Genomic DNA, 23,328 nt, shown 5'->3' with positions numbered 1-23,328 from the left:
TTAATTGGTTGACAGTGTTGAAATATCTTTTAATATCATAAGCAAGCAGTTAGTGTGAAGAACATTAATATAAGCAAAAAGATGCATTAAAGAGTAAGTAGTAAAGTGAAGTGTTTTTAAAGAATGTTTTTAAAGATTTCAACACTTTATATCATTGGGAAAGTTTATCTTTTTACTGAAATAAATGATATGTTTTTTTGACAGTTTGTTGAGGTAGCCAGATGCAATTAGACAGAAGAAGGTTGGCTACCCACGATTCAATCAAAATGGTTTGATATCCCAGCATCATCATTTACCTTGCATATGTTCAACACTGTAAGTTCACCTCATTAAGTATGCAGTTTGAAGTAAAGTAATTGTTTTATAATTTAAAGTGAAAAATAATTTTGTGAAGTCAACATTAATAATGCAGATAAATTATGTTATGTGAACAATTTTTTACGTAATACATATTATGTGATCAGTAATCAATGATTTATTTGTGAAGTAAACTTAAAATGTTTATGTTCAAAGAGAGGTTTTTAAAATTTTACTTTGCTGGACCTGAATGTATGATGATACTTTATGTTTAGAATTATGATAATTCTATATAAAAATATTGTCGTTGTTTTCCAGGTACCATATGCAGAAAGAATGGAACAAAAGAAGTACCGATGACTTTTTAGAACGACAAATTGAAGACAGAAATGCTATGACCCGTATAGGTCAGTTTGAGGAACAACGCCAAGCAAAAGAGGTTTGTCTTCATTCTTTGTCATCAACCTTACACCCCTCATTTAAACACAATGGGATTTCCTGCTTTAATATTGGAAACTTTTGTCCAAAATCTAAACAAGTTATTAGAAAACTTTCAATTCATGGTGTTTTTCTGTCAAAAGTTTTCTATATACCTACATAAATTATGTGTATACATTACAGCACTACCGTACAATAGATGGTTTCTTTGGACGACGGGGAGGTGGTAATGTGAAAGGTCCAGATACCAGAAAAATTAATCTAGACAAAGCCATCCATAATCCACAAAGCACTGTAAGTAAACAATGTTACTATTAATAGACATTTTTTTAAGGTCACTGAGTTCAGTTTCACCCTCTGTTCTTTGATGCAAGTTCAAATATTGTTCAGATGTTGAATACTTTCATGTGCCAAAGGGATGAAACTTTCTTGCGGAAGGTTTGCAGTATTACTCAGATGCCTGTTTGTGCCTGAAATAATGTTTGACGAAACATCTAAAAAAATCCTTCACAATGTTTGTTGACATAAAACTGAGAAAAAATTGAAATGAAAATTGTTTCTTTACAAAGTGAACAGTTCATTAAAATATTGTGCTGATATATAGAATCTATTTCATGGGTTCACAGGAGAACCAAAGTAACTTGTGTTGCTTAGCAACCTCGACCAAACTTTGTTATGTGCCTCTGCTCATGTATTTTCTTCCTCTATGAAAGAGCTTTTATTTTGTTGCAACTGTTGTTTTTACACTTGTATGATGAAAATTGTTTAAAATATATACATGTATAGAAATTATTCATGTACCTATGACATCATTTCTGTGTAAGAATTTCAGTTCAGGATGTTCATAGTAAATTTTACAATTTCTCATAAAATAAATTCTGAAGTACTTGTTAAATGTCAAACAAATTCAAAATTGGTCGCTTTCAGCTTGGGACACCACGAAACGATCACGACTATTTTTATGTGAATCGATGGGAACTATATCGTTAAGGTGAAATATATACGATACACGTATAGGATAATATCAGTTGCTTTTTTGATAATCAGAAAGCTTTCTCCCCCATTCTCAGTAATATGGACTCTTCTGCTACTGATTATGGAAGAGTCTATTGTAATAGCAATAAGGGGGAGAAATTAAAATTCAAGCTTGATTAATTTGCACAGCAATTATCATTTAGATAGAGCATACTGTCATTTAAACAGTATCAAGAGCTTTTAATTGGTATCACACTTTTTTTTTCATTTCTTTTAATCATCACACTATCTGTCATCTCATGAAAAAAAAATATTGAGATTTAGTCACCGAGATAAGCAGATCTTTGCAGTAGTCTCCCTTTGACAAAGTCAATGTGCTTGTATTTTGTAATTAGCAAGTTCTAATGTTATGTATTATAGGTTATGACCATTTTATCACATACCTGTGCCGCTTTTGCGACTCCATACAAATGGAACTGCACGACCATGCATATATTTTGATGTGACGTCATTTGCGTTACATAAACATAGCCTTAAGACATGCTAAATGATAGTGTTACACTATAGGCATGTCAATAACAAAAAGGGATTCTTTTCACTGTAAACAGTTCTTATGTTGGTTATGTGTTAAATAGAATATTATATTTGTGTAGATTCATTACATAATTAATTGATCTAGTTGAATAAAATAATATTATGCTCACTAGGAGTCCACATAATTTTTTTAAAAAACTCGTTCAATAAATTCAGTATTGAATCTACACTCATTTAATATCCCATATAATTATAAGATTTATTATTATAAATGGATTTTTGAAATTTGTTGATGAAATTTATGATGTTATTTCTAGGGTTATGGGAATGAGTTAAGTTTACTATAGAAAGGTAGAGTTACAAGTTCATATACGTAATTATCTCTATGTTGTCCAAATTCCCTGAAATACCACAATTCCTTTTACTACAAAGTATAAAAATAACCATAATACACCTTCAATTACTAAAATTCAAAGGAATACTTTTAAACCTGTATATTATTGTGTGTGTGACCCTTTTATCGTCTTTCTCTTTGATGTATTGTTAAAATACTAAGATTACTAATTTTTCTTTTCAGCTGATTAATTAAATGGAACCCAATAAATACATTTATGTGAGAATTTTTTTTAAGGTGGTTTAAGTATTTGTGGTTATAGGGAAAGCTTTTACACAAGGCACTGCACCTTTTTTTGTTTCAATAAGACCAGTCTGTTAAACACTTCTCTCCTATTGGTTCATTTCAGATTTGAATTAGCAAATCAAATGGCAATATTTTAGACTGGTTTTATGATTTAAGCTAAAAATAGCATCAGCCATATTCTGAATCTAATGTAAAGACTTCCGTAGTTACAGTTACCCACTGGCGTTATGTAATTTATTACATATTCACAATATTAAGTTGAGGCTTTAACAATTCATTTTTTCTAAGTGAGATAACTTCTACAAATTAAGGAAAGAAGATAAGAGAACTGCAAGAAAAGTAGGAACAATTTGCATCAGAATGTCCTGTACAATTTATTATCCCCCGCCGAAAAATTTCGGCGGAGGATATAGAAATAGTCTCCATCCGTCCGTCCGACCTTCCGTTCGTCCTTCCGTCCGACATTTTTGTCCGGAGCATATCTCTAAAAGTATTTGAGGTATCAACTTGAAACTTCATAGGTGGATAGACCTCATTGAGGAGGAGTGCAGTGCACAAGAATGATAACTCTACCTTGCATGATTTTTGAGTTATTGCCCTTTGTTATTTTTCAAAATTGATTTTTGTCCAGAGCATAACTCCAAAAGCTTACGAGATATTAACATGAAACTTCATAGGTGCATAGATCTCACTCAGGAGGTGTGCAGTGCACAAGAATGATAACTCTACCTTTCATAATTTTTGAGTTATTGCCCTTTGTTATTTTTCATACCTAATTTTTCACCTGAGTGGAGCATAACTCAAAAAGTGTTTGAGATATCAACATGAAATGTCATAGGTGGATAGATCTTATTGAGGAGGAATGTTGTGTGCAAGAATGATAACTCTTCCCTATACAATTTTTGAGTTATTGCCCTTTGTTTTTTTTTATGTTATTTTGTCCAGAGCTTATCTCAAAAAGTATTTGAGGTATCAACTTGAAACTTCAAAGTGGATGGATCTCATTGAGGAGGAGTGCAGTGCCTAAGAATGATAACTCTACCCTGCATTATTTTTGAGTTATTGCCCTTTGTTATTTTTCAAAATTAATTTTTGTCCAGAGCATAACTCAAAAAGCCTTTGAGATATCAAAATGAAACTTCATAGGTGCATAGATCTCACTCAGGAGGTGTGCACTGCACAAGAATGATAACTCTACCTTTTATAATTTTTGAGTTACTGCCCTTTGTTCTTTTTCATACTTAATTTTTCAATTCAATTTTTTTTCTCAAAAAGTATTTGAGGTATCAACTTGAAACTTCATAGGTGGATAGATTTTACTGAGGAGGGATGCAGCACACAAGAATGATAACCTACCCTGCATTATTTTTCAGTAATTGCCCTTTGTTATTTTCAGCCATCAGTATTCACATAGGTTTCAAATCTGTAATCATTATAGCCATCAGTTTTCATTACCAAAAGACCTCTTAAAATGGAATTATTCCGCTCTACTACATATACATTCTTCCAATGAGCAAACACATTCGGCGGGGGATGGCCATGTTGACATGGCTCTTGTTTAAAGTTATAAGTATAATAAAATCTAAATTATTAAGTGCTTCATGATGATACAAGTGTTTATTTTTTATTTCAATTTAATATAAATCTTTTGACAAATATGAATATTAATTTATAAACAAACAAATTCAGTTACAACTTCAAAATTAAGTGCAACAGGTTGACTAATCTATTGTGACAGGTAGTGTCTGTCAAGTTTTAACATACCACAGGGGTGGGGGAGTAGCATGAAAAAACGCACATTTGCTGAGTTCCGTATAACATCATTTGAATCAATAATTCATTCCAGTACTACTACTGGTTATTCCTAGATATATGTGTACCCTTTTTATACAATTTCTTGCATATTGAGATTAATTTTGATTTTTATCAAATTTTCACGACATCATGGAAAAGCAGTGAATAAATTTGACAGAGAATGTCATCATTTTCATCCAAGAGTACTTTCATTATCTCATTTTTTTTTATAAAACATCTATTAATAGTAACAAATATCTATAAATAGTAACAAAGTATATTATTAAAGTACTAATCTGTGTTGTTTATTGAACTCAAAGAGTCAGTATTACAACAAAGTTAGATTGGAAGAAGAGATGGCACCGCACGAAATTCTCAACACGTTTAAACCACGCATAACCATTAACAGCACACATAAGAATTTATATGAATATCCACAGGGCGAACTTAAGGTAAAGCTAGCTTAGACAGTGGTAGAATAATTGTGTATATAATCATAGCGTTAATGTCGCATTATTCCCGTGTTTTAAAAAGTGTGTCACGTCAAATGTTTAATAATAATATGTTGCAGTTATGGTGCATATATAATACTTGTGTAGCAAAGTTTGTTACTGCAAAAGTATGATTAAATGTTGCATTTATGTAACATATACTCTTATTAAAAAGTGTTGGTAATGTTAAATCAGTGTTTTTATTTGAAAATTTTTGTCCAGTTCAATGTATGTTTTTTGTTCCCTTAACAACAAATCTATGTTTTTAACAGCTGAAAAATTTGAAAAGCCGGCAAATACATGTATAATGTAAGACTAACTATGGAATGTTTTCTGTTAATGTTGTTTAAGTTCTGAATAAAATATACATATAATATTCTCAAATATATATTTTCATATACTGCATTATAGAAGTAGTTCAAAAATTAATTGAGCCGTGTCATGACAAAACCATTCTGATCAGGATCCATGCTGTTCGCTATCAGTTTCTCTACTTGTTATAGGGTTTGTAAGCGAACAGCATGGATCCTGATCAGACTGCGCGGATGCGCAGGCTGGTCTGGATCCATGCTGGTCGCAAACGCACTATGTTGGTTTTGTCATGACACGGCTCAATTGTATAATTATAACAAGATATACATATAAAACATAACTATTTTCAGAGACAGCTCTTTTATTAAGGTAAACAAAGTAAACTGTAGTTTTAATTCAAGAAGATGCCATTATTTTGATTATAGCATTTTATTTTTATAAAGATGATTTTTGTTTGATGCTAGGTTAAAGAATTTAATTTATGTTTTCAGCAGCTACATGTAGATCAGACTTTTTTTAGAAAAATATAAACATTGTAATTGTCTTTAAGGGCTCTTAAATCTAAGTTGATCATGTATCACACAAAGAACTATTTGACCCTCCTTTATATAATTGTGTTCAAATTTCATAGTACATTATACAATAAATAATTTTATTAGCATAGCTATAAGATAGTAAATGATACTATAATAATAATCCAGTTACCTCTCTGGCGTGGGTTCGATCCCTGGGAGATGCTTCGGTAGTTTAGCACGGAGGAAGGTAGTCTAGTACTGGTGTAACTCTCCAGGAACGATGGTTAGTAAACTACCCGCCTATATGACTGAAATACTGTTGGGAAAAGGCATAAAATGAAACAAACAAACAAACAAACTATAATAATGATGATGATAATAATAATCCAGTGAAAAGCTCATCAGAAAATTCGAGGAAAAGAAAGGAAATAAAACCTTATAATTATACTTAGTGCAATAACTGATAAAGGGCTATTAAATTAAGAAGGACTTATTCCGTTATTGCACTAAGGCAACACATATTATACTGCTGATAAACAAAACATAAAATGAATAAAAAAAATGAAACTCAAATATTACTTGCAATTTGACATACATAATTAATAATCATACAACTTTAAATTACTGATATATGAAAATCAATCCACACAATTTCTTTGATAATAAAATAACATGAAGAGCCTTTATGTTTACTTGATACTTCTGATTTTATCAGACCTAATATGTAGATGAGATAACAATATTGCAAAAGTTTAAAAAAAAAGATTGAGGATTGATTTTGAACTAGCTGTATAGAATAGTGTTTGCTAGATGATAGCCCTGTGTGAAGTGTGTGATTGTTACCATTATATAATTGATATTGGTATATAGGTCAGTTTTCATCAACATCTGGCATTTTATAGCAATTAGACTCATTGACATACATTAGTTATCCATTAAATTTAAAGTACTTTTTCTGGTAAGGCCAATAATTGGTCTAAAAATCTAAAAAATATGTGGCAGGGAAAATGAGTTTCATTAAGTTTAAAGGAAGATTTGCAGGTTTTATGAAATAAAACAATTTTGTTTCCAATCTTTCACAAGATGGTCTATTTTGATAGATTTGGATGGCAAAATCTAGCTTTACCAAATATGATAACCGCCAAAAGAATACATAATATAGCAAAAGCCTTACTTAGCAAAAGCCTTACTTAATTGAGTTTTTTTTCCATGAGGCACAAATTTACTCCACAAAAAAAACCCATAATTTTAGCCCTGACATCTTGATAAATCTTTGACGATGAATAAGGGTTGTTGTAATGAATGACAGTTGAGCATAAACATTGTATCAAGTTTTGTAATCAATTAATGTTTTAACATATTTTCTGCTCCTTGCAGAGTATTGATGTAAGAAATTACATGGGACGTGTTTGAAGGTAATTGTTACACTAGATCAAATACCTACTAAAATGTGCTAGATTGTCTTTTCCTGTACAGCATATGTATTATAGTTCTTGCTAGTTGTCCCCTTTTTTCTTTACAATTTTACCCTGCTTAATTAGTATAATGGACTTGTATCAATTTAGAAACCATTTATGAAGGATTTCAGTATCAAAATACAAATTTACTGAATTTGAAATTATTTAGCGGTCAGTAGTAGAGTGAGGGCCGTCTGCACCATATGTTATTATATTTGATATTTCTGTATCAAAATACCAAAATTAAATGGCCAGTAGTATAAGGTCAGGTCAGACTCGGAGGTTATCAAAAGGTGTTGATCTGTGATGATAATTATTAAAAAAACCTCCCCCTATCCTTCAAACCTTCCTCACAGATAACTAGAAACCTTCAATTTACTCTGTAACTGGAGTATTTATATTATTAAACATGTATACACAAGATAATTACACAGAGTATCTTTCCAACTGCCTTTGGAAAATTTCAGTAAATTCTAGGCTAATTTAAATTTTCTATATAATTGATATGACCATTACTATTTCCAGCTATGGTTAACTATGTTAATATGATGTGACAATCAATTTGGTTGTTAAAAATTTTAAGCCAATCACATTCATTTATTTAATTATCCAATCAGCTTATCAATAGTCCTCATCCAATTAAATGCATTTTATCTTTATCACCCAATCATGTTTCATTTTTTGTATATTTTTACCCAATCATATTCAAGCAGTTCTAATTTTAGTGCATATTGTAATCAGCCTCAGTTTAATTTATTCATATATATTTTCTTTGTTTTGTTCTTTTCACTATTTGCATAATACTTACTGTGTGGGCATTTGGTACTTTTTTCTTTATTGCAAGCTTTAATAATAGTTTTGCTTGATGTCTGTCCAAAAATAATATTATTCCTGTATGCTTTGCATTGTATAAACACATGTCTATTTGCTGTTGTTATTCAATATACTCAATAGACTGTAACCATGTTTACTACAACAATTATCTCTTTAAATTGCAAAAGACGTTCTATAATTTACACAGTTTTTGTTTTCTTTTTTTAAGTACATTTTTATAGGTATGTTTTTTCTGTTGTGATTTCTTCCAGTCTAACTCTAGTTTCGTTGATTTTTTTATTGAAACACAATAATTTATTGAAATTTGAGGTCAGAATATATTAATTTTGTTAATGTCAAATCAAAACAGCTTATCTATGGATATCATTTGTAATGAGTATATTATACGTGAGTATATATAGATAAAATTAAGACTTCAAATCATTCTTATATGAGTGTAAAATCTAGAAGTACTGTATATAATTATGATAAATTTAAAATTAATTATGAACTGACTATACAAAAATAACATGCAACATACTTATCAATCATATACATGTAAATTGTTTTATTCACACATTTGTAGATTGTGCTATGAACATTATAAGTCAATCTCAAAATAAAATCTCATATAGAAATGCAGTCAATAAACAAATATGCTAATACTAAATAAATATGCTGTCGTGGAACCTGTCAAATATCAAAATGACAATTATTGCACTGTTTGCTGTAACAATAAATATGTTATAACATTTCTTTATTTTTTTTATTTTCCAGACAAACTACTCGGGGAGAACGCCTTACGCTGCAGAGTTTTGAAAATAAATTTTCCCAAACAGATGAATTAGATAGGATATAGCAATAAAGATTTCATAGCACATTAGATGTCATCCTCTTGTAGATACAGCCATTTTTGCAAGCCTCTTAATCATCTAGATCCATAAATAGCATGCCTCTTTATCACATAGATTATTTTATTATTGGAACAATGTGTATATATGAAAAAAATATGACTTTTGAAGAAATGAAACATATAAATTTTGATTTCCGTTTCACAAATTCCAGAGGATACTCATAAAGGGACTGGGGAAATCTTGTATTTCAATGTGTTTTTATTAAGGGCAAAAATTTACGCTTTTCATTTTTGTGAAACAGACAGAGATGTTTGCTCAATATTTTAGTAATAAAAAATATTTTTGTCTCAAATTTATGTTATTTGTATATATATATAGTGTCATATTGTCATAATATTGTTAATCATTAATGAGAATTGTTTCTGTGATATTTGAAAGATTTTATATATGTACATAATTGATCTGATCAGATTGGAAAGGAAAATAAATTTTCAAGTTTTATCTTTATTTCTGGATCGGCGGCTTAAAAAAATGAAGAATTAATTCCTTGCCAAAAAGTGGGAATAATATCAACTTATGATTAGGCTATGCACACTGCAATTTTGTTCCTTGGATTAAAGTAGCCTTAAAGATGTCACAATGAATTTGAAAAAATGTTTGAAACAACTTGGTGGCTTTTTATAAGCAAAAATAAATAGTATGCTAATTTGAACAATTGAAAAGATGTTTTGAGATAATGATGTAGGAACAAGGTTCTGTCATTTAATAAAAATTATTGAGGTAACCTCAAACTGTTTAATACAAGTTTTCCAAGTTCTGTATAATGTAAATTTATCTTGAATTAATTGTTACAAAGTATTTATATATATTACCAGTATTCTGTATGTAGAAATTAAATGTCTTGTTCAAAATTGATGATTACAAAAAATTTATGACATGGAATTGTTCCTTATACCTTTGACCTTCCATTATCCTATTTTATAAAATTTGATAGATTTTATTTTATGTGCCAATTTGATTTAGTGATGTAAGATCATTGATGAAACGTTTTAAAGAAAAATATTTTGTTCAGATTTAAATGAAACAGTCTGTTTTATTTTCAAGTTAAGTGAAACATTTCTAATTTTTATTTGAATGAAATAGGGTTTTGTTGTTTCAGTCAGAATTGAACAAACTACTTTTTTCTTAAAAAATTTGAATTTTGACATTTTCAACAAAACATAACAATGTTTTATTATTTCAAGGAAAGCTGTTAAATTTTAGTTTATGTTTAACAGATAAAAGCATGACAAAATAAATGGATTAAAAATATCAGCTTTATAAAATATATATTGTGCACATGACCATGTTTTTTATATGTTAATGATTGTTTAACCGTTTTTAAAAAGAGCAAAAAAACTGTGAATTTATTTTTGGTTTGATTTTTGGCCCGGGGATTTTTTTTTCTATTTTTTTATTGTAGATTTTTATTTAACAAATTTAAACCTTTTTTTAGTATAAATTATTTATATTTTTTTTTTTAAAAGTTTTGTGAAAAAGCTTTTTTCTTTTTTTATTTTTCTGTTTATAATTTTTTCCCACATTTTGTTAGTTTTTTGAATTTAAATTATTTACACCTAAAAGACATTTCAACTTTGAAAAAAGAAGTTTCAATGTTCATGTATATATGACCATTTTAAAGAAGCTCCTTTAAAGTCTTGCATTATCATTAATTTTCATATTGGTTTAACCTTTGGTGATTAAACCATATTTGCCAAATTTATGTCTGTCAAAATATTTAACAAATATTTCATTGATCATGTTCAGAAATAATTGTCAGGATTTTGCTGTGGGATACTTTTTGATTATCTTCATCATTTAATTTGAATTGAAAAAGAAAAAACTCAACATCAAGTTCAAAGTTTGTTCGTAATTTCCTTTTTGCTAATTTCAATTGATTTCCTTTTTATCTCTTTGGGTTCATTAATATTTAAATAATGCTTATTGACGATATTTTTATGTATTGAAACACCTATTTGGCCAATCTCCACACAGTGATCTCCCCTTAATTCTTCGGCGTAGATCTCTGCCACCAAGGTCCCGATATATCAGAATTTCTGATATACTATATTTTTTCAAAAATTGTTTATCTACTGCTTTTATCTATCAGATAAGTTTTCTCTCATTTTTTAACAATGTTTATGAATAAATAAATAATATGAAAATTTAGAAATAATTTTAAAAATTATGAGCTGAGACGATATTTTATATTTTTTAGCTTTTGAATTTATTTTTCGTTATTTTGTATACTTTCGATAATTTTTTGATAAACTATATCGAACGTAGGCACTAAAAGTTAAAAATAAAACAGAAAGAGAAAAATAAAGTTAGATTTTCTTTGTAACGGTCGATATTTACATTTGAATTTCGACGTTACGTCATGTGACTTTCATCATCATGTGACGTCTTTGAAGGCAGTGATTACAATACTGCCAAGGGAGGTAATCACTATGAGGAGTTTGCTATTTGGCTTTATTGTATCATTTATTATTTTTTTTATGATCATTATAAGAATATTATATTTATATATCCACATGTACTAAAAAGTCTTTTTTCTTCTTAAAAAAAAATTCCGTCCATTTTTTGTTTGTTTTATACATGTTTTAATTGTATTAAGTGTCAGGGAATAAAATGTAAAGTTTAGATTTGTATATTTTTACATGAGAAAAATCATTGAGAAAAAAAAAACAACTATGTTCTTATCGACTATTTGTGGTGTTGATAGTATTCAATACATAAGAAATAAATACTTTGTTAAAATATTATAAGAGCAAACTTCAACTGTGGCATATATTTTATATTAGTTTAGTAGACAGCTAAAAATGTTTAGTAGACAGCAGTGAATTGTTTACAAAATATTTCAGTGCATTAATGTTTATTGTTAGCATTTGTATAGGTTAAATTAATATTTTCAAATATTTCTAAAGACTGTGTAACATTAATAAACTATAGAAATAGCAAGTTTAAAAAAAACAGAAAGAAAATAAAACAGAACGCAAATTTAATTAAAAAAAACAACAACAAAGTATTTTGGAATAGAATTGTATTGAAAATGTCACATTACAGTTTTTTTTTGTTTTTAAACATTTTCACAGCGATCTGCTCAAGTGGAAAATTATATTTAATAATGTAGAGACATCTGTTATATATTCAATCTCATCAATAAATGTATTTGTTCTTAGAAAAATATTCCTCTCTTTCTTTTTTCCATTCTTCTTATTTATGTGCAGCGACATTTGAATATTACGCATGAATTCCTCCCATCAGAAAATGCAGAAAAGTTGACATTCTATTTCCTTATGCCCCCATTCTAGGGGGAGGGGAGGGGGACTTGTCCCGTCACTCCGATCACACTACCAGATAGGGATTGTGGGCCATCTAATTACTGTAAACATAAATCTAACCAGAGTTCATTTCATTACACTAGAGGTAGTGGCCAATGGTCCTCTGATTAACAGAAGAAATTAACAATAGAAATGGCCCTTTATCCCAATTTGGTTGCTTGGTTGTGCACATGTCTGTTGTGCATTATCATGTTGTGCCACATGTAGCTCTGAAAGTGCTTGAGCTAGAGTAAACAAACTTTTACCCTGACTTAGAATAAATTTGAAGTGGTGCATAGCTCAAAAAGTATTTGACCTGAAGCCAAGAATCTTTACAGGTGTTGGTCAGGATGTATAGTTGTGCATCTGGGGTTTTGCTTGTACAGTATTTATTTTCCTTTAAGCAAACTTTAGGATATAAAACAATGAGATTTTTAATATTTGGAGAAATCAAGATGTCAACATTTGGAAAATTTGATGTTGATTTTATGTCCCGACCACTAAGGTATAGTGGGGTGGTTCATGTAGAATTTCCTTTGTCCCTCTTTTCATACTGTCCTGCTGGGTTGCCAGTAAAAAATTTAGACTGCGGTTATACATCAAAAAAAGTTTAAGATCTATCAATATAAAATATACAGCTAAAAAGTGAGACTTTATAAAGATAACTCATGTCCATCATGGTCTCCGATTACTGCGTGCACCTGCAATGAATGATTGTAATGGACTTACAGATGTAAGCCCGATGAATTTCTCAGTGAATGGGAGGTCATATTGGACCCCAGCTTAATTCAATATAGTTTCTTTATCAAGATGCAAAACGTTAGGTCAGCCTCCCCGTTAGGCTCATGCCGTCATGCCATGTAGCTCGAACCACAGAGCTTTGGCTCAGTGTTAGTTTTATGTAGAAGGTGCTTCGCTCGTCAAATTATATATTACCAAAGAAAAGAATTTTTTTATCAAACCATTATTTTGAATATATTACGCGAGAAACCCAGGCAAATGTGAGTATAATGAACACGAAGTTTACAAAGCTGAAACCAGGATAATTTTGTGCTGAAAAAATAGTACATGTATTCATTTTATTTTTCAGGACTTCAAAGAGTTTACTATAATAAGAATTTACTATATAAGTTATGGAGAAATTGTAGGAGAAAAAACTGTCAGATTTGTGTAAAACACTTCACGCCGCTATCAATATAGTATATATGCTGTCTTGAAAAAGATCTAGTCTATGCGCTAACAATAAAGAACAACAAATTTGCAGGTTTTTTTCAAGTTTGGCAGTCAATAATAAATAACAAATCAACACTTGCAATCACTTCTTTTATTCGAAAGCTTGAAAAGAAAAGTGCATACGAAATCGTTTAATTCTCTCATTATCCAATAACGTCAACATCATCTCTGAAAAATAATGAATTTGATATTATTATATCCTTTTATTATTAATAACAAAACATTCCTCCATAAAGAACAATTTATAGTTGATATACTAGAAATTGCAATTATTGCCGTACATAACGCCGTGGTCGTATATTAATCCAACATGTTTATGTGTATATCAACTTTGAGCTATCTTTGTAAAACGTAAATAAATACGTATCCGAGTTTAACAAATTGAACGCATGCAATTAGATAAAAAGGAAGCTAATATATTTATTGTATTATACTTCTAAAGACTCTATTTTCAGTTAACAACCTTGAAGTTGGGGTGGCCAATAGTCGTTTATCATTTACATTGTATTATTTAAACCGAGCGAGTTTTTTGTTGTGAGCTTTAACTTACGCTGCTTTACAGATATAGAAGTCCTGTATGTCACAAGGTTGGTCATTCCACTGGTAAGCATGAGAATCATGACCCCAGAGAGTAACACAGTCTTCCTCTCTGAAATTTATATACTTCAATTACACGCTTCTTTACTGTATATGAAAATATTTTAACCACTCGAGCTAAAAAAAAGACATTTGCTTTCAAATTTTAAAAGCCGAATATAAAAAATTAAATATGCGCAAAATAGAAAACAGAATATTCTTCAAGCTCGGGGAAAATTGCATCACATACTGCTATCGTATTCCCGTGTATAATACCTGAAATAATACAAAAAGTTAAGTCTAGGTTTTTACAATAATGAAAACAAAATCCGGATAAAAACGCATTATAATATTTTATCAAAAATACGTTTTGAAAAGTTTGAACTAACCTGCCGTCGTACCAGTGATTGTTTGGTTCCCCACGGAACCAGTCAGTCGTAGTCATTGGTATACCTTCCGGATAACCCCAAACCCATGTTCCTTCAACGGCAAGGTCATTTCCGCTCGTCCAGTAACCAATAGTCTGAGGATCTGAAATGTGAAGAGTTCCTTGTTTTTTATTTATCTATTCGGTTTAAGTTTTCAAGCCGAATACCGGTGGTTCTTGTAAAGCTTATCGATGATCATTCTTGAACTTTGTTCTCATCGTAAACAATTTTAACAAATTTAGTGATCTTAGGCATACTTGAATATTTCCTCCATCTCCACCTCAAATGGAAGTGAACACTTAAATTAACTTTAATCTGGCAATAGCTATCAATGATAAGGGCACACTATAGTACAAACTCTACAGAACAATACCTTTGACAGACAAATACTTTGGTTGGTGCTGAGACGTTTTGCTCTACGGAGGTTAAATCTTTTACGAAGTAAATGTATTACCATGGATGAGATGATTTCATTTGTGTAAATAAGTGATTGTTCTAAACAAAGCCTTTCTTTAGTGGTCAAGTTAAATATATTCTGATATTTCATAGCGATAAAGAAACAATATTTATTTTTATTTTTTCAAATTTACAGTAAATTGATCCCCATTGAATGTCAGCTGGAAATTTTTAACCTGATTCTCTCAATTTCCACCTGGTTCAGCCTTTTTTAATTTTTTCTTTCAGCCTAGTTCAGCCTTTTTAATTTAGAGATAAATGCGCCGCGTCATGACAAAACCAACATAATGGGTTTGCGACCAGCATGGATCAAGACCAGCTTACGCATCCGCGCAGTCTGATTCCTGGCATCCGCGCAGTCTGATCAGGAATCATGCTGTTCGCTATCAGTTTCTCTACTTGTTATAGAGTTGTAAGCGAACAGCAAAGATTCTGGTCAGACTGCGCGGATGCGCAGGCTGGTCTGGATCCATGCTGGTCGCAAACGCATTATGTTGGTTTTGTCATGACACAGCTCAAATCAACAAATTCTTACTGTCATGTACATGCTGGTGCTTGATGGTACGTTTCAGGAATTCTTCTTCGTCTTTTGATTTAACATCAACTAATTTAGCATCTAGATCGTGGCATGCTTTCTGAAAAATGAAAGATATTGTGACACAAAAGAACACCAGTATGAAGAAACTTATTAACATTTTGAAAGTTTTTCTAAAATTGTTTAAAAAAAGACAATGTATAATCTTCCTGATGTTCATTTAGCAATTAATTCATTTTGTTTATAGATTTAACACTACATGTTCAGATTCTACTAATTGATAGGGTTAAAGCGCAACGTGCGAAATGATAAAATGTACTGGTAAACGCGTTTCATAAAATATTAGGTCATCAATTCATTTTACAAAGCGATATTTTTTAAAGATAAATTATTTAAACTAAATGGTAATTACCGCGGCATGGAACCATGTCTGTTTTGTTGTCACAAATGAATAACAGTTCCCGTTGAAAGTTATCCAGCCGTTTGGACATGCGCTGACCACTTAAAACGAAACAAAAGTATATAAACCACTGTGTGTTTAGTTATATATCGAAATTCAATATATCATGATGGCGAAAATCTCGAGATAAAAATTTATTCATGTAAAAAGTTTGTCACGACTATCTTCTTATTATGTTCTCCTTTCTTATCACTGACAAATAATGGTCAAATAATTGTGAACCTTGTCATGTTAACCCTGAACCTACTGGAACCCAATGTGATCAGCCTTTGCCACCAGTATAGAGCTAAACCAGCCTGCACATCCGTGCAGTCTGACCAGGCTCTATACTGTTAGCAGCTCAAATTTTGTTTTGTTGATACTGTAATCCCTTGAATTTTGAATGGACTGTTTCAAATTCATAGCTGGACAGATCCTTTATAGAAATATAGTAGGTTAAAGGTTATCCATAATTATACAATTGAAGATAATGACAAGACATAACATCTTATCAGCATAAATATAGACAATAAAATCTGAGTCATTCTGATAAACAAGAAATCTACTAAATGTTGAACAATTTATAACGACAATATTGTTACAAATTGTTTTAGCATCATTCACGCCAATGCAAATCAAATTGTTTCAGTCTAAATGTTGCATGTTTGTTAGTTAAGTCGATAGTGTTTATATGTATATGAGTACTGTATTCCTAGAAAAGATTTCGCGCATTTTAAGTTAGCGGTTTTCGCGGTAGGCATGATTCCGCAAATCTTTATGGCCGCGAATATGTCACTTATAACAAATCCGCGAACATTTCTAGCTTCAACCAAATATAACATAAAAAGTGCAGAATATTTATTATACAGTAATCTACTTACACAAAACAACATAATAATTACCAACAAAGGTGTTAGAGAAATGTGTAAAGAATTATTTATGTATGTAATGGATACTAGTTTTCACGCTGAAATTATTAGTAATTAACATGCTTAATGACATTATTTGCTAGTCACGGCCTTGACAAACGCATTTACAGTTTGCGAACATTGAATGACTTGGATTTCATTTGCTTGGAGTAGGTGTAATCCTTTGGTAAAAGTACAATAGCGATCAAGTGCTACATTGATAAACAGCTGTTATGTTGTTATAATAAAAATATGTACAGTCCGATAATGTGTAAAAAAATACGTATCGACATTTTGGAGATAAAGTCAGTTATGACTCAAATGAGAATAAAAGCTAACGGGTCTGACTAAATCTTACTTAATAACATAATGAAAAGGTAAGGAAAACATTTTTATCAGACACATAGAAATTAGAAATAGGTGAAGGGCGAATGGATATAACATACCGTGACAATGCATTTTTATATAGATCATTTAAAGTAAATGATAATTAACTGCTGACAATGCAGCATTTCAAACATCAGATAAATCTTGAATGATGAAGTAACGAATCCACGTTACATACATATGTGCGTATAAAAATGCTGACTTACTAAATACAAATGTACATATTTCTACATGGTTATGCATTATTCAAGCTCATTTTATTACATAGTGCGAATGAGCCATATATCAAATTATGTAACACAAATGCATCTCTAAAAAACTAACCTAAAATCGTGGCCAGTAATAAATGTAGAGCACATATATTCCACCACATCTTCGCGTTCCTAATGGTAACTCTTATCAACGGGGTCATTTTAAGTAAGTCAGTATCTACGCTTCTTCGAGGGTTTTTGGGGTCACGTGATTTGAAATATTGAAAATACGTAAACAAAAATAACAGCAACAAATTATTATTTCTTTCTTTGGGAGCTTTTATCTGTTAGAATTTATTTGATGCAATTGCAGGAATCATAATAATGCCAATCGAAACATCTCGGCTTTTATTTATAAAAACTTCTCATTCGAAGATTGTCAGAAAGGGTCAATTATGATGCCCTACTTAATGCACCATATAAATACTTTGGGAAGAAGAGGAAAAGCTCGTGGAACAAGCAATTGAATACAACATAATTATTTAATATATTAAGCTAATATTGTTTTAACACAAGTTACCCCTACTCCCGAGGAGTGCGAGATATAGCACGAAAGAAAAACATACAAGTTATCACAAAAATATAATCGTGTAAAACTAGTGTTATTTTTGGTGCTTAAAAGCATGGACCATCTACAGTGGCGTTGAGAAAGGCTTTTGATATATAATGTCGGTCTATATAGTGGTAGGCCTATATCAGGTATCAAGTCAAGTTTTTGCTATTTCCCGAGCTGGGGGATGGCACGGATTTACAACTGACTTGGGCGTAATCCCTTATGCTGTGTTCTCACCGCCGATCAGATCAACTCGATCAAGCACGATCAAGCGATCGGGTACCGGTCTAGCTCGGTCTGCAAGCTTGATCGGGGTGTACGAAGCGGTTTACCTTGGTTGGCATGACTTGGGCTTCCTATCCGAATTTTTTTGACATGTCAAAAAAATTCGAGTAGCGATCGAGTAGATAAGCGGTCGAGAAGCGATCGTATAGTGATCGAGTAGAAGATCTAGTTGATCGAGAATAAATCGTGTAACGATCTAGTTTGGTCGGGTATACATCGGGTATACATGATATTACCCGATCTGTACACGATCATCTCGAATTCTGCTCAAGCATTATCCGATCGCAACCCGATCAATTCGACCTCTGTTCGATCTATTGTCGAGAATAACTAGACTACTACCCGACTGCTACAAGACCACACACGATCGCTTCCCGACAGTTATTCGACCATACACGAGTTCACGTGACCTAGACAATATATAGATGGGTGTCTCATTAGCTGTTTAAAATTTGAAGATAGAGCAACTTCCAAATTCTGACAACAAAAATGCATAGAAAGGGTAAAAAGGCAACATGTTGTACGAGTAGTAGGACCATCTGGACCACAACTGCTACTGCTCAATCTCCATCATGAACTGATTTGAACTAGGAATGTTTGAAGTTTTTATTCTAAACAATTCAATACACGACTATTCACGACTCGATTACGATCATTACGATCTGGTATATAAATATGCTGTTGTGGAACCTGTCAAATATCAAAATGACAATTATTGCACTGTTTGCTGTAACAATAAATGCGTTATAACATTTCTTACCTTTTTATTTTCCAGACAAACTACTCGGGGAGAACGCCTTACGCTGCAGAGTTTTGAAATAAATTTCCAAACAGATGAAATAGATAGGATATAGCAATAAAGATTTCATAGCACATTAGATGTCATCCTCTTGTAGATACAGCCATTTTTGCAAGCCTCTTAATCATCTAGATCCATAAATAGCATGCGTCTTTATCACATAGATTATTTCATTATTGGAACAATTTGTATATATGAAAAAAAATGACTTTTGAAGAAATGAAACATATAAATTTTGATTTCCATTTCACAAATTCCAGAGGATACTCATAAAGGGAGTGGGGAAATCTTGTATTTCAATGTGTTTTTATTAAAGGGCAAAAATTTACGCTTTTCATTTTTGTGAAACAGACAGAGATGTTTGCTCAATATTTTAGTAATAAAAAATATTTTTGTCTCAAATTTATGTAATTTGTATAATATATAGTGTCTAGTGTCATAATATTGTTAATCATTAATGAGAATTGTTTCTGTGATATTTGAAAGATTTTTTAAATGTACATAATTGATCTGATCATATTAGACAGGAAAACTTATTTACAAAATTTATCTGTATTTCTGGAATGAGCTGCTTCAAAAAAATGAAGAATTAATTCCTTGCCAAAAAGTGGAATTAATATCGACTAATGATTAGGCTATGCACACTGCAATTTTGGTCTTTGGATTAAAGTAGCCTTAAAGATGTCACAATGAATTTGAAAAAAAATGTTTGAAAAACTTGGTGGCTTTTTATAAGCAATCAAAATAGAGTGCTTATTTGAACAGTAACAGCTGTTTTCAGATAATGATGTAGGAACAAGGGCCTGTCATTTAAAAATTATGCCGGTAACTTTGAACTGTTTCATTGAAGTTTTCCAAGTTTCGTATAATGTAAATTTATCTTGAATTAAAATGTTACAAAGTATTTATATATATTACCAGTATTCTGTATGTAGAAATTAAATGTCTCGTTCAAAATTCATGTTTACATGACTTTTATGACATAGAATTATTCCTTAAACCTTTGACGTTCCATTATCTTATTTAATAAAATTTGATAGATTTCATTTTATGAGCCAATTTGATTTAGTGATGTAAGATCATGGATGAAATTTTTTTCTTCAAGTGTTACAGAAAAATATTTTATTCAGATTCAAATGAAACAGTCTGTTTTATTTTCAAGTTAAGTGAAACATTTCTAATTTTTATTTGAATGAAATAAAATTTAGTTGTATCTGTTTAAACTGAACAAACCACTTTTTTCTTAAAAATTTTGAAATTGAACATTTTCAACAAAAGGAAACAATGTTTTATTTCAAGGAAAGCAGTCAAATTTTAGTTTATGTTTATCAGATAAAAGCACGACAAAATAAATAGATTAAACATATCAGCTTTATGAAATATATACATGTATTGTGCACATTACAATGTTTTTATATGTTAATGATTGTTTAACCTGTGTTATGAAGAGCAAAAGAAACATGTGATATTTATGTTTGGTTTGATTATTTGGGTCCAGGGATGTTTTTTTCTATTTGTTTTCATTGTAGACTTTTATTTATACAGTACATTTTAAAGCCATTTTTTAGTTATAAATATATTTATATATTATTTTTTATTAAAGTTTTGTGATAAAGACTTTTTTTCTTGTTTATTTTTTCTGTTTTATAACTGTTTCCACATTTTTGTTAGATTTTTATGAATATATAATATTATATTTACACACTAAAAAGACTATTTCAACATTGAAAAAGAAGTTTCAATGTTCATGTATATATGACCATTTTAAAGAAGCTTTTTCATAGTTTTGGTATAAATATTTACAATTTGTGCAGTAAATTAAGTTTGACAATAATACATCACATAGCTGAGATACACTTGATATGAAATTGAGTATTTTGTTTGTTGAATCAGTTTGACGTTTCACAAATTGAAAGCACATGCATTTTGTTTATGGTTCATAATATTTTGGAATGATTTTGTTTTAAGATATGTTGTTAATGATGTTCAATCTAAATAATTTTCTATGTTGACAATGTGTTGTAAAGAAGGCTTTTTTGTAATTTGAAGAAAAATAATAATACCTTTTCCCTAAATTTACAAGACTGCTTCCTTTAAAGGTATTCAATTCTTTGAAGAAAATAATATTTCACCCAAAATTTATGAGACAGCTCCTTTAAAGTCTGCATTATCATTTCATGCAGTTGTTCACATTGGTTTAACTCTTTGATGATTAAACCTTATTTGCCAAATTTATATCAGAAAATTCTGTCAAAATATTTAACAAATATTTCATTGATCATGTTCAGAAATAATTGTCAAGATTTTGCTGTGGAATACTTTTTTGATTATTTTCATTCATTCAATTGGAATTGAAAAAGAAAAAATCAACATGAAGTTCAAAGTTTGTTCGTAAATTCCTTTTTGCTTATTTACAATTTCCTTTTTGTCATTAATATTTTAATAATACTTATTGACAATATCTTTATATTTTGAAAAACCTATATGGCTTTATTATATCATTTATTATTTAGAACATAATAAAAATAGTATATTAATTTATTTATCCACATGTATTTAAAATCTTTTTTCTTTCATAAAAAAATTCCGTCCAGATGAATTGTTTTTGTAAATGTTTTAATTGTGTTAAGTGTCAGGGAACAATATTTAAAGTTTAAAAATGTATATTCTTACATGAGAAAAGCATTGAGAAAAAAACTACAATGTTCTTTTGGACTATTTGTGGTTGTTACAGTATTCAATACATTAGAAATACATATTTTGTTAAAATATTATAAGAGCAAACTTCAACTATGGCAAATATATTATATTAGTTAGATTTTAACGCTATTTCTGAAATAAAGTTACACCATATTAACAATGCTGGAAAAGGAACATGCAGTGCATGAGCCACAGATGCAATGGTTTGTGAATGGTGTTTTCAAATGAAATATTAAAACATGTAACAACAAAATATAAACATAAAATGTTTACTGACAAAATATTTAAGTGAATTTTATTTTTGTTAGCATTTGTATAGGTTAAGTTATTTTTTTTTTCAAATACTTTTGAAGATTGTGTAACATAAATAGATAATCTATGGAAATAGCAAATTAAAAAAAAACAAACAGAACACAAATTTGATAAAAACAAAACAAAACAACTAAGTCATTTGGAATAACATTGTATTGAAAATGTCAAAATGACCTTTTTTTTTTGTTTTTAAACATTTTCACAGCGATCTGCTCAAGTGGAAAATTATATTTAATAATGTAGAGACATCTGTTATATATTCAATTTCATCAATAAATGTATTTGTTCTTAGGAAAATATTCCTCTCTTTCTTTTCCCATCGTTCTTTTTTTTTCTTATGTGCAACGGCATTTGAACATTTGGATTGGACACCATGGGGTTTCCTCTAATAGAAAGGTAGAAAAATCGATATTTTATTACTAGTATATTGTATAGTCAATTTGGGACTTAAAGCCATTTTCTGGAGAAAATACTTATAACTAAAGATCGTTTTAAAAACGATTTATACTCGTTTATTTCACAATATATATCAAATGTAACCAATGAACCCTCGTCATTTACACAAACGGATCTCCCAATATAAAATTTAATTTATTTGTATAATATTTAATTTGGATCATTTTAATTTAACCTCGTTTTGATTTCCTACGTTTAAAAAAATCCATAACACATACTAGAAGTGACAAAGTTCTAAGAAAAGATAAAATAAATTAGATATTATACGTATTTGATTACCGCGTGTATCTGCAACGAATGATCCTAATAGACTTGCAGATGTAAGCCCGATGAATTTCTCAGTGAATGGGAGGTCAATTCAATATAGTTTCTTTATCAAGACGCAAAACGTTAGGTCAGCCTCCCCGTTAGGCTCATACCGTCACGCCATGTAGCTCGAATCACAGAGCTTTGGCTCAGTGTTAGTTTTATGTAGAAGGTGCTACGCTCGTCAAATTATATTATACCAACGAAAGGACTTTTTTTTAT

General features: G+C 30.2%; 2 protein-coding genes across 5 annotated transcripts; one reads left to right on the top strand and one right to left on the bottom strand.

The window, feature by feature from the left end:
- The first annotated feature begins 208 nt into the window (after positions 1 to 208).
- LOC132746212 (uncharacterized) lies at positions 209 to 22,641 on the top strand. 4 transcript variants are annotated; one of them, XM_060735291.1, is made up of 7 exons: positions 209 to 315; positions 616 to 736; positions 919 to 1,029; positions 4,999 to 5,130; positions 5,832 to 5,850; positions 7,374 to 7,411; positions 9,044 to 9,472. In XM_060735291.1, the coding sequence occupies exons 2-5, from the start codon at positions 623 to 625 to the stop codon at positions 5,847 to 5,849; spliced, it is 375 nt and encodes a 124-aa protein (XP_060591274.1). In that variant the 5' UTR covers positions 209 to 315; positions 616 to 622; the 3' UTR covers position 5,850; positions 7,374 to 7,411; positions 9,044 to 9,472. The 4 variants fall into 4 exon arrangements, with proteins under 4 accessions (XP_060591274.1, XP_060591273.1, XP_060591272.1 ...); XM_060735290.1 differs by lacking the exons at positions 5,832 to 5,850; positions 9,044 to 9,472 and adding an exon at positions 19,309 to 22,641; XM_060735289.1 differs by lacking the exon at positions 5,832 to 5,850.
- On the bottom strand, positions 13,792 to 17,888 carry LOC132746209 (CD209 antigen-like protein C). Its single transcript, XM_060735285.1, has 6 exons — positions 17,769 to 17,888; positions 16,123 to 16,211; positions 15,711 to 15,810; positions 14,681 to 14,822; positions 14,266 to 14,364; positions 13,792 to 13,883 (listed from the first exon to the last, which is right to left on the bottom strand). Exons 1-6 carry the CDS (start codon positions 17,854 to 17,856, stop codon positions 13,859 to 13,861), a joined length of 543 nt encoding a protein of 180 aa, XP_060591268.1. The 5' UTR covers positions 17,857 to 17,888; the 3' UTR covers positions 13,792 to 13,858.
- Positions 22,642 to 23,328: the final 687 nt, after the last annotated feature.

This window comes from Ruditapes philippinarum, unplaced genomic scaffold, assembly GCF_026571515.1.
Source record: "Ruditapes philippinarum isolate M1 unplaced genomic scaffold, ASM2657151v2 ctg9942_1_1_1_1, whole genome shotgun sequence".
Classification (NCBI taxonomy): domain Eukaryota; kingdom Metazoa; phylum Mollusca; class Bivalvia; order Venerida; family Veneridae; genus Ruditapes; species Ruditapes philippinarum.
This window is presented reverse-complemented; position numbering and strand designations above follow the sequence as displayed.